The 12,235-nt window shown below is 26.5% G+C and overlaps 1 protein-coding gene across 3 annotated transcripts in view; it reads left to right on the top strand.

The window, feature by feature from the left end:
* The first annotated feature begins 1,818 nt into the window (after positions 1-1,818).
* Positions 1,819-12,235, top strand: part of LOC107440297 (neural cell adhesion molecule 1) — a 74,518-nt gene continuing 64,101 nt past the window's right edge. For 2 of the 3 annotated variants that reach the window (XM_071182949.2, XM_071182943.2), the window contains exon 1: positions 1,822-2,113. In XM_071182949.2, the coding sequence (XP_071039050.1) occupies positions 2,020-2,113 (94 nt within the window). In that variant the 5' untranslated portion in view covers positions 1,822-2,019. Of the gene's footprint in view, positions 2,114-12,235 lie in introns of all 3 variants that reach the window. The other variant, XM_021144995.4, reaches the window with a different exon arrangement.

The following is a 12,235-nucleotide window of genomic DNA, read 5'->3' as shown; positions in this document are numbered from 1 at the left end:
AAATTATAAAAAAATATATTTTTATATTATAAAAATAGCATTTTATTGGGATTCCTGAAAAGAGTTATGTGAACAAGTTTTTACATTTTTTTAAACACATTAGTCTCACAGACATTTCCCAAATTTTTTAATTACTCTTTAAGCTGAAATTAGTTTATTACAATTTAAGAAAAAAGCAAGAAAATAAGCTATACATTAGTTGTTTATTTAAAAATTTAAATATTTTCTTAAAAATGTCAGTATGTATTAAAAATTAAAATATTTATTTAAAAATTTCAGTATTTATTTAAAAATTTACATATTTATTTTAATATTATCTTATTTTAAATGTATGCTATCATGCTTAGAAATCATAATATATAAAAAAAATATTTTAATAATAGCATTTCAAAAATGAATTGCTCATTTATCATTATTTCTAATAAGTAATTGATTATATATAAAAAACTATATTGATTATGCGTAATTGATTATATATAACAAATTATATTGATTATGCATAATTGATTATATACCTAAAACTTTGAAACATTTGGAGAAAAAATAGGTCAGGTATTGAGACTGTTTCTTACAAGAATACTCCCTGTATCCTTAACGTGGGCACCGAAAGGCAAACGAAAAAGAGGTGAACCAATGCTCAAATGGGGAAGAAAGGTGGAAAGACGACAGGTGGGATGGACAAGGTCGTCTGAATCGAGAATTTGTGCAACAGACAGAGTGAACAGCAGCACGAACTAGGTTAAGTAAGTAATACTATTTATCTCATTTTATAACTGTATTTTTTTTAAAAAAGGACAAAAATTTTTAAGCTTGGTAATTTTTTTTGGTTAATAAATATAAACAATACCATGGTAATATTAGGTAAATAGTTTTTACCGATTTTTGTTATATAAGCAACTAAAAGATTTAAGCAAGTCTTAAAGTTAAAAAAAGTATTTTTTTATCAAAATATTCTGGCTACTATCGGTATAACCTAAAATTTAGAAATTTACATCTAAGAATAAAATTTATTATGATAATCAAAACCGAAATATAAAAAACGTTATAGAAAAGAATACAAAACATTTGGTTATTGTTTTTTTTTAAATTGTAAAGATGAAGTATCATATTTTTTAAATAAGCAGCTAAGAGACGTAGGCATGTCTTACAGTCAAAAATTATTTTTTATTAAAGCATTTTGGCTATTATCGATAGACCCAAGAATTGAGAAATTTACTATTAAGAATAAAATTTACAATGATTTAATCAGAAACGAAATGAAAAAAGCATTTTAGATTAAATTACAAATGCTTTTATCCACCTAGGTTACTATTCTTTTAATAGTAAAATAAAATATCATATTTATGTGTTAAATAAGCAACTAACAGATATAGACATGTCTTACAATTAAAAAGTATTTTTGTTTGAAATATTTTAGCTATTATCGATGCCACCCAAGATTTAGAAATTTAAATTTAAGAATAAAATTTACAATAGTTATAATCAGAACCCTCTAAAAGATGTAAGCATATTTTACATTTAATAAGTACTTTTATGAAATTATTTTGGCTATTTTAGATAAATATCCTAAGATTTAAAAATTTGCAATGAAGAAAAAAATTCACAATGGTTATAATCAGAACTGGAAAAAATAAAAAAAATATATTAGAATTTTTTTTAATAGTAGAATGAAGCTCTATAAGTGACTTCAAAGATCACTTAGACACTAAACTCAAATGCTTAACGATGATGAAATAAGATCGATTTAAACTGTCCTCCCTTGGCATCAGTGGAACAATCCTCCCGTGCTAGTCTTAGAAAATCGCTCTCTTAGCCATCGCCACAAATACCGCGTGAACTTGCAAAGTTGGTAGAGAAGTTTCTTCCTCTCTTCGAATGTGGCTTCAACTTGATAAAACTTTTCCGTCGGACCTCTAAATTAAAAAATATCTAATAATTCGGGTAATAATTAAATAATTAAAACATTTAAGATTTTTGTCAGTAGAAGTATATTCATTTTGAAATTTATACAATTTATTTATGATGAAGGACAGATTTAAATATTATACTAAGAGGTGGATTATACTATTGTTAAAAATTTCGTTCGCTAATTATGGATATGCTCAATCATCAGGTGGGTGAATTATTTCTTATAAAAGTTTAATAGAATTTAAAAAATAAAGTAATTTTTATGTATATCATAAATTTTACTATACGCTTTGAATATTATAAGTTTTTGGAAATGTAGTAACATTTTAATAATACAAGACAAAAATTAATTTTGTAAATTATTATTAATTTTTAATTAATTTTTATATTGCGTGAACTCATAAAGTAAGCGGAGAAGTTTAATACTCTGTTTGAATGTGGCTTCAACTTCAAATTCTGCTAGAATTCACAATTAGAAATCGGGTAAATCAATGAATAATAAAAGCATTTTATTGTTTTGTTGATAGTGAAGCATTCAATTTGAAATTTATACAACTTATTTATGATGAAAAACAGATTGAAATATTATTAGAATAAGAGGATTATACTATTGTTAAAAAATTTCTTTCGCTAATCATAGATATGCACAATCATCAGGGGTGTGAATTGCTCCTAAGAAATTTTTAATAGAATTTTTTGCAATGAATTTTTTTTCAGCATATCATATATTTAACTGTACGTTTTAAATATTTATAAGTTTATGAGAATGCTGATCACATTTTCCTTACGTGAATCAAAAATTAATTTACAATAAATTAGCTGTAATATATAAATATATATATATATATATATATATATATATATATATATATATATATATATATATATATATATATATATATATATATATATATATATATATATATATATATATATATATATATATATATATATATATATATATATATATATATACTTTTCTTCACATTTTAAGTCTTCAAAATCATAATTTCTATTGTATATTCATTTAGTTACATTTATTAATATCTTGCACACAGCAGTGCAGTTTATTGACATTTGCTCAAGAAAAAAAAATAGAAATTCTCCAAATTTTGAATGCCAGGAAAATGACATATTAACTTAGATGTTAAGAGAACAGTCATTTTAAGCTAATAGTAAGTAACTCAACTTAGGAAACTCGAAAAGACAAAGTTGAAAAGTTAAATTTAACTTTTTAGGTAAATTATTGAGAACAATTTGAACACACCGTTTCCTTTTGGCTTCTTGTTTTTTTTTTCCTCAGTTTAATTTTTTTTATCGTTTTTAGGCCCCATGTTTTAAAATAACCTAGTAAAAATAATTTTATAATAATTTTCATCTGAAATTTTTTATCATATTATTTGAATTTAAAATGTTTAAAACCATTTTATTTTACAACTTATTACATTCCTTAATTTATTCACCCAAGAAGAGTTTAAAGACTATGACAGAATTTCATTTTACAGTGATGTTCTTAGCTTATCCTTTATATTTTAATTATCTGTGTAATAAAAAATTATAACCTAAAGCCTTTGCATTAGATGGACCATGAATTGTTTAAATTAAATATTTTATCCACTGCAGAAAGAATCAAAAACGTTTTTATTGTCTATTTGTATAGAATAAAATTGTGTATAATAATCAATCATTAAATAAAGAAATGACTTTGATTACATTCAAGCATATTACAATCTTACATAAACTGGGTATTAGGTTAACATTTGCTTTCCCTCTTTACATTATACTGTTTATAAAAATTTCTGGTAACTGGCATTCATAATCCAGGAAAATGATAGCCATAATGACAATTTACCATTTTACAGCATTTAACTTTACTTAATTTAACATTTCGGCCTAAGATGTTCACTTTCCGCAGAAAACAACAGGTTTTCTTGAAATAGATTTTGATCCAGAAAGTTGGTTCTTTATTCCTGAAATAAGACATGATCTGATCGGATGGTATTCTAATCATTCTCTTAACCTAAGATATTGATTGCTGGCCCTATCTATTTTGGTTATAAATTACTAAAAAAAAGTGGCCATTGAAATGACCGATTGTCATGTTACAAACTGATTATTGACAGAAAAAATTATTTTCAACAAAGTTTTCGTAAATAATACTCTCTGCATACATTCTAGAACTGCTTGCAACGGTTGAGATAAAAGAAATTAGATATTTAAAGATTTATGAATTATATATATATATATATATATATATATATATATATATATATATATATATATATATATATATATATATATATATATATATATATATATATATATATATATATATATATATATATATATATATATATATATATATATTATATTATAGGAAGTAATATCAAGGAAAGTAAGTTGTACAATATATAGTTTTATACAATGCAATACTAACGCCTCTCTATATTAAAAAATCATCGTAAGCAAAGCCTTAGCACATAGTAATTTGTTCGAGAATTATTAACTATTAAACTTGTAATAAAAGAGTAAAAAATATCATGTTGATAGCTCTGCAGCACGCAAAAACATGACTGCAGAGTTGGAATTCGACGTGTTGTAGGCAATTTTTATGCATGAATTTAGCACGAATTTTTTTTGATATTCGAAAGGTATTGCAATTATAAGTTTTTTTCGAGATTTTATTCTTATTTTATGTTTTCTATAAGGACGTGTATCCCTTGTTGTAAACTGGTGAAGAAAAATCTACTTATCTCTCGGGAATTTAATATTAGCTTACTCTTCTTTATTTTAGAAGAATGTAAAGAAATAAATGGATAGGGTCGTCATGAAATTGCCCAAAATTCTCAGCATTTTTTTTTACTTTTTAACTCATCTAATTGATAAAAATGCATTTGATAGCAATAATTTGATAAGTAATATCTGAACTGGCATAAATGTATTACGAGTATTATAAAGTCAAATAAAGGCTTTTTTGTGAAATCAACAAATTATGCATAAAAAAAAGCTATCTTAGTTGCAGAATGAAGCATTCTGTATGAAAGAGTGGCAAATTGTTGAAGTCAAATGAGCGTCCGAAATTTTTGCATTAATTTTAATATAAGTTTGTTCCATCAGAAATCCAAACATTTAACCAACCATCTGACAAAAATTATTATCAGTGGGAGACAAATCAAAGTTGAGAGTCCTGCACTTGAGTGGCAAAATGGTTGAATGTTTAATGACAAACTTTCGAGTTCTCAATTGTTCACTTCATAAATGTTGACACTTGCGTCAGTCTAATAACTTTTTATAACAAGATTCAAAATTATATAAAAATTGAGACACGTGAAGCATGAATTACATTAAAAAGTAGGAATTAAAAATATGTTATATTTTTTTTTATATAAAATGCTTATTGCTTAAAAACATATACTATTAATAAAATTACTTTTCGTTTGAATTTTTTTTTCTGAACAATATTGACCTTTGGAGGGGGGAGAGGAATGCTGACGTGGCGTGGATTGACAAGTAGAACAAACAGGAAGCAAAGCCAGCTAATTTCTTAAAAAATATTGAGTTTTAATAAATATGGAGCTTTATACTGTAAACTTGGGCTTAAATGAAATCTTATAAGCAGTTATTATATTAGTTAATCCTTCATTTATTAAAGAAATACCATTTAATTATTTTATTACTTTTCTTAAAATAAATAAACATTTTCTTGATTATCAATATTTTAATATCTAATGCGCTCAAGTTAAACTTTGGTTAAAAACAATCAAACAGTATGGAGAAAAGAGCAAACCTTAAAAATAAATATATTTCAATTCAATTCAATATGGGATGTTACAAATCTTTATCATAATTTTTTCTTCAAATTTTTATTTATAATTTCCATTTTCTTAAAGTACAAATTTTCTTCATATATAAGTATATAATAATATATATTATATAAGGGGAATGTTTAAATATATACTTTAACTATTTTATTTGACTTTTATTGAAACCTATCGAGGATCAAGAGTATTTTCCTAACGGGATAAAGTTATTATCGTAAAGTTTGAGAGCCTTTTTGAGATTTCCCTCGAGCTAAAGAGTGATAAATGCGAAGGAATATTCAACAATATACCAAAAAGAGCAATTTAAGTGAAGAACCTTAAAGTATCTGCTATAAACTTATCTTAATATAATTCGTTCCATATAAAACTTGATTTTTTTTACAACTTTATTAAGTATTTGAAGTAATTAAAATATGAAATTTCAAAACCATGTTTTTACGTCTTTTGCACAATTATCTCTTAAACAATAACTAATTAGCATTTGTTAACGACACATAAACAGTCTAATTAGGCTTTTAATAAGTAATAAGCTGTTAAATATAATTTTTTTTATAAGGATAATTTTAATGTAATAATTAATAACAGAATGAAGTCGATTAAAATTCTTTTTAATGAAATTATTTCTGAAAGAAATTAAAAAATCTATACATCGTGATGCGACATTCGACGTTGATTTTACTAACTTATTTTATTATTCATGATTTTCTTTATTATTTTTTGTGGTGACATTTATTTAATGCCTTTTTTATCATCTAAATATCTATCAATAAGACACAAAAGCTTTTGTAAGAAAATATTTGCTATACATTTTCTTTCAACAAAATCAAATATGTATCACTGACGAATAAAAGTAGATTCAATACAAAGCTTATTGTTACGGGAGAATATTTATCTTTGAAATAACTATACAGGAAATTCTTTGGTTTAAAGCCATGAAAAATGTTATTGTTGGAAAGATGGGAAATAGTCATTCTTTTCTCTGTTCAAATGAAAAATACACCACCCTCTTCAAATGTTATAGTAAATAGTTTTTAGAATAGCGTTTTATGCGTTAATAGAAAGAACGCACTTTTTTTCGCGAAGAAGAAAGAAAGTTTAATACTTTTCTTACAAGAATTGTACATTATGCATGAAGGAAATATAAAGTGACTTACATAAATATATGGGCATACAAAACAAAATCAATTCTTTGTTTATGAAGTAGCTAGATCGAGCGATGCATTTTTACTGACGAATAATATAAGGAAACACATTTACTTACTTCAAATACTGTTGCATACTGAAAAGGTATATTGTAAAAGTATTTCATTGATTTGAAAAATTATTTAAAAATAAAAATGAAGGAAAAACTAAAATGGAACAATAGTATTTCATTTTTTTAGTTAATTTTGAAAACTAAATTTAAGGTTTAGTGTCAGAAGTTCAAACAAGGTCCTCCTCATGTAGCCTCAGGCTAGCCTTACATGCCACAATCGTCTCTTCCGGTACTACTCTCGACACCCTAGTACCACTCTCGATACTCCAGGACTATTTTTTAAAGCCCAGGACTACTCCTGTCACCCCAGGATACTCTTGACACGTCAGGGCCACTTTTGACACCCCAGGGACGCTCTCGACACCCTAAGGCCACTTTTGACACGCAATGGACTAAAATGCATTGTTCACCCTATAAACGCAGGAGCAATACGGAATTCTTTGGCTGGTATGTGCTCTGGACTAGCTCATACATTCAGTTACATTAAGAGTGTCAATACCACCTTTGCCCAGGGTACCGAAACCATACCTCCTAAACCTAGCCTTTCCACATCGAAATTATAGTTGAGGAAGCTAAAAATTGCTGATGTGAAGCAAGACGATGTTGATGATCTGTTCCAACATATAGATTTCGTCTCGTGGGTGACCCCTATATATATTGCATTGCTGCCATTTTTTGGAAATGTATCGGCAGTACTTGCAGATAATTACATCTCGAAGTTAATGGTCCATGGTCATGATTACACAGCTGTTCCATTATGGTAGTGAAAAAGTGCCACGTGAAGGAAAAACACATTTCTGTTATTATGTTCATGTTTTGTCAAAAAAAAATTGTAAAAGCACTTTTCAATTCATCTTGAGGTAGAATAGAATAAAGCCTAAGTGAAAATAGAATTTAATGCGCCAAAAATAAATGCATATAAAACAGAAGGTAAAAACAGTGTAAAACGGACAATTTAAGAAAAAGTACAATGTACAAAGCAACTCGATATTACGTAAAATACCAATAAGGAAGATGTAAATGTACAATGTGTTCGTAAATTCACTGTACACTTTCGTCGTATGATAGGTCAAAAGCTGTATTATATTTCCTGAAAGTTATGTTGACAACTAATATTACTCTAACAAATATTATAGAGTAAAATGGAGCAACTAAAAAACTATGTCAAAAGTGGGTATACGTTTAAAATAAGGGACATCGTAAAATGACCTTTGCAAGCACTGTGCAGAGGAAAACGTTCCTCCTAGTTAGTTTGGAGTTTTGGGGTATTAGACCCAGGTTTGGTTGTACTAAACCATGAACTTGTTTTTGAGATTTAGGTTACTCAATTTATTGTAGTTCAATTCTTTTATTCAAAGTCTAAATTTATTTTTTGCATAATTGGTTCTATACGTATGCTACGTTATCGTTATAAGAAAATCCACGTAGATCTTTTTCATTAAGATATCCAGTTTACCCAAAAAACAAGCATTGTAAGTCAAAACAAATTATTGCAAAATATTATTCTTTTCAACCTCTTTTTTTTGTGCTGATGAAAATACTGATACATTCTTTAGTATTTTTTATCTCACAATTTCACCGTTTGCTTTCCTCACGAGATGCATGTCAGCAATTAATACATTTGACAAAAAAAACAATACTTTATAAATATCCATTTAAAATGTAACAAATGTGAATAGACAAAAAAAAAATTATAAAAAATAACACACTTTACAAATATCTATTCAAAATGTGTGAATATACAAAAAAAATATTATTATTCTTAAAGTACGTCAATCCAAGTATGAGGAGGTATCATATTTATACTGCAACTCTCTTTTCAAATTTACTTACAAAAGCAATCTACTACATGTGACCGAATTTTACCAAGAATTGGTTCTTACATATAACGCCACGTGGATTCTCAGATGGACCTTACTAAAAGTGTTTCTAATACTCATCACAGAACATTGCATTGCTTAAATTCACAGTAGCTTAAAAGGACTTTTTTTTAGGCTTGATTCATGTATTTGAAAACTTATATATAATTTAAAAAATAATCCGCATTTTATAATGTTTTTTTAGTGTGGATGTAAAGTTTTAAATAAAAGGCTTACGATTTCTAAAAGCAAAAAAAAAAAATCTTAAAGTTTCTGAAAAATATAGTTGGATAAAAAAAGAGTAAAGAAACACTTTCTATTATTTACATTTTGAATTTTTACACAAATTCTGAGAGAAATATCTAAGAAAATATCTATTTTCAAACTCAGAAGTATTACGATCAAAACGGATTTCCTTAAGAAACTCAGCTGTCCTTTTGATTCGTGCAAGGAACGGTCTGCAGCATAAAAGAGAAAAATTTTGCCAAACATTAGAAAAAAATAAAATAAAATAAAAAAAACTTTGAAATTGCAACGTCTATTTCAAGCAGTCAAGTGAGAAGAACATTTCTTGCAAGCCACAAAGAAAGTCGGAATTTTTTTTTTCTAAGCACTTTGGTTCCATTTTTTTCTAGATAAGTTTCTAATTCAAAAAAATGAACTCCGCAGGGAAATGTGTGTAACAATCAATTCTTACTCTTAAATAAAATGCGAACTATACTTAATAATTTTTAGAAATAATCTAAAGCATTATTCTTTAACTAAGCGCTGATTATTATTACTCGAAAATAAAACTTAAAACAAGATCCGTAATTTCTTTTAAGGTTATTTAAACATTAGACCACAAAATATGTGCAATTTATTTATTTGAATCTATAAGAGTTGAAAAATATTTTGTTTTTGATTATGGGGTTATTATTTCTGTTCATTTAAGCATTAGGAGGATCCACTCTTCCTTTTATTTCTATCCAAAGGGTTATTTTACCTTTGAATCACATTTTAAATCAAAATTCTATTAAGAAACGAAATCTATTTTTATGCATAGTACCTTACAATTTACATCTTTATTTTTTTTGCAATTTTGAATATAACAATTATAGACAAATGAACAAACTTACCCTAGTAGCAAACTTTGAATTAAATGGAGAAAAAGGCAACAAAGACCTCTCAAATTCAGTATAGGACTACTGGACTTATACCTTTGATTCAATCATTGAAACAATTTTGTTTCAGATTTGTAGCTATGTAGAATAGCTTATAGCCATTTTCTTAAAACTTTTACTTACTCTTCGCTCCATCACTGACCTCATTCATTGATTCATAGCAATTCTGAACTCTCATCGTAAAATATCTATTTCATCTATATTTTTTTTTCTTTTATAGTAGAATATATTACTCTTGCAATTAAAAGATATACAAATTAGTACTTAAATGAAATGGCTTTTAAGCTCACTTATAGTGTGCATAATCATGGTTTTTACTATACTTGCTTTATTTAATTTAATTTAGAGTTTCTTAACTTCGAAATTAAGCACCGCCTATTAAACACCAATAGCACCTTTAACTTAGAAACTGATAAGCAGTTTTGCATAAAATATGTTTTTATCAGGTATTTTTTTAAAATATTTAATAAATATTCTTCATATTTTGATTCTGAACGCAAGCGTCTTTGTTGGATAATATATTTGCATAATAAAAACTGTTCAATGCAAGTATATATCATATAAAAGAGTTTAAAAAAACTGTGGCAGGCACAAGATGCGTGTTTTTATGTTTACTATAGACTTCAGCAGTCTCTTAAATTAAATAAACATTTTCACTTAACAACGAATATAGAGACATTGTTTAAAGCAAAAAAATATATAATGAAGTGCAATTACATTCAGAGAATTTTATAAAAAAATCAAATGTCAAATCGGCAAGTAATAATGGTCTCCCCAAGCAAAAATAACAGTGTCCAAAACTACGACGGGGTAACTTAATTTTTTTTTCAATGATATTTGTTTATATTTTTCCATGTATATGCAACTAGTTAATGGTTTCTGTCACGCCAGCTGTACTAAAATCAATACTTCAGTAAGCTTAGTACAAAAAAATATTTCTTTTATGGGAAAATATTAGGTATTCTTTGTTTGTGGGATTTGATTTTTAAATTTGTTTCCACGAGTAATATCCCGCAAAAACGCTTGTAATGTATAAAAAAATAAAATTGCACATGTTATTCAAGTGAACATGTTAAATGTTACAATAGGTATTTGATGCATTTGAAAAATCACATAATACTAAAAAGTAAAAAAAGCTGGTTTTATTAGATAAAGTGTTTGACTAACTATTCTTATACCCATTTATGGGTAAAAATAAAATTAAATAGCGAATTACTGAAGTATATTTCTAAGCTTACCAGCGTCCTTCCTAAACTAGAAAAAAATGCTAGCACTGTTTCTAAATGGACATTCGAAAACTCACCTCTTAACCTTTCCTTCAAAAAATTTCTGTTACTGAATCCTTGGCTTGAAGCATTGCTACTATGTCATGGTAGATTACTAAACAATAATAATTTTATTCCTGTCTTTCACGTCTAGATAGCTTAATGATATTCGTATTCTCAAGCATAAATTTGAAATTTAAGAGTGCACGTTTTTAAGGACGTTATGTTTTACGACTTTCTTCATCCCTTCTTCTACATTGCTTGTATTGAATATGAAATAAGGGGAAAACTGCACCAGAATTTTAATGCTATAAGAGTAGGAGTTAAAAAAAACTGCATGCACATGAGTTACTTGAAAATTTTGAGAATGAAAAGTCAGGTTTACATGCTCAAGTTTTTCTTTTTTTAACACATATGAAAAATATACAGAATTGAATCAAAATAATGAATATGATCAAATCTATGAAAAACTATCAGAAAATTAAGTGAAACCTAGCGCAAGTAACGTAAAAACGGATAATAGTAATTAAACGATTCAAAAAGTTTCAGAAAATATAAAAAATCTCTATCTTTCTGGAAGTGAATCATTACCTTTTTTTTGGTTACGTAGTTTTAAGCTCTCTTATTACGTAAAAAAATTATTACAAAGCAGAAAATATGCAGCTAATGACTTAGATATAAAAAATAAGCAAGTGTTTATTACTCAATTATTCGGTAGTCAACTCCATTTATTCATCTAATTTTACTTTCATTTTACAATAATTGTAACCATTGGCTTCATATTGAGATTAGAAAGTAAATATAAACTTTTTAAAATAGTTCGCACATTACTATTAGACTAAGGAGAGAATCACTGGGCCACAATATCCATAATATTGATTTGTACTTCATTGTTCGACAAATAATACGTCAATATAAAGCAATACATCACTTTTATAAAATATATCAATTGCTTAGTGCAACA

This window comes from Parasteatoda tepidariorum, chromosome 3, assembly GCF_982258835.1.
Source record: "Parasteatoda tepidariorum strain Cologne lab strain chromosome 3, Ptep-v5.0, whole genome shotgun sequence".
NCBI classification, from domain to species: domain Eukaryota; kingdom Metazoa; phylum Arthropoda; class Arachnida; order Araneae; family Theridiidae; genus Parasteatoda; species Parasteatoda tepidariorum.
Note: the sequence above shows the minus strand (reverse complement) of the source record. Positions and strands in the feature narration are given on the sequence as shown.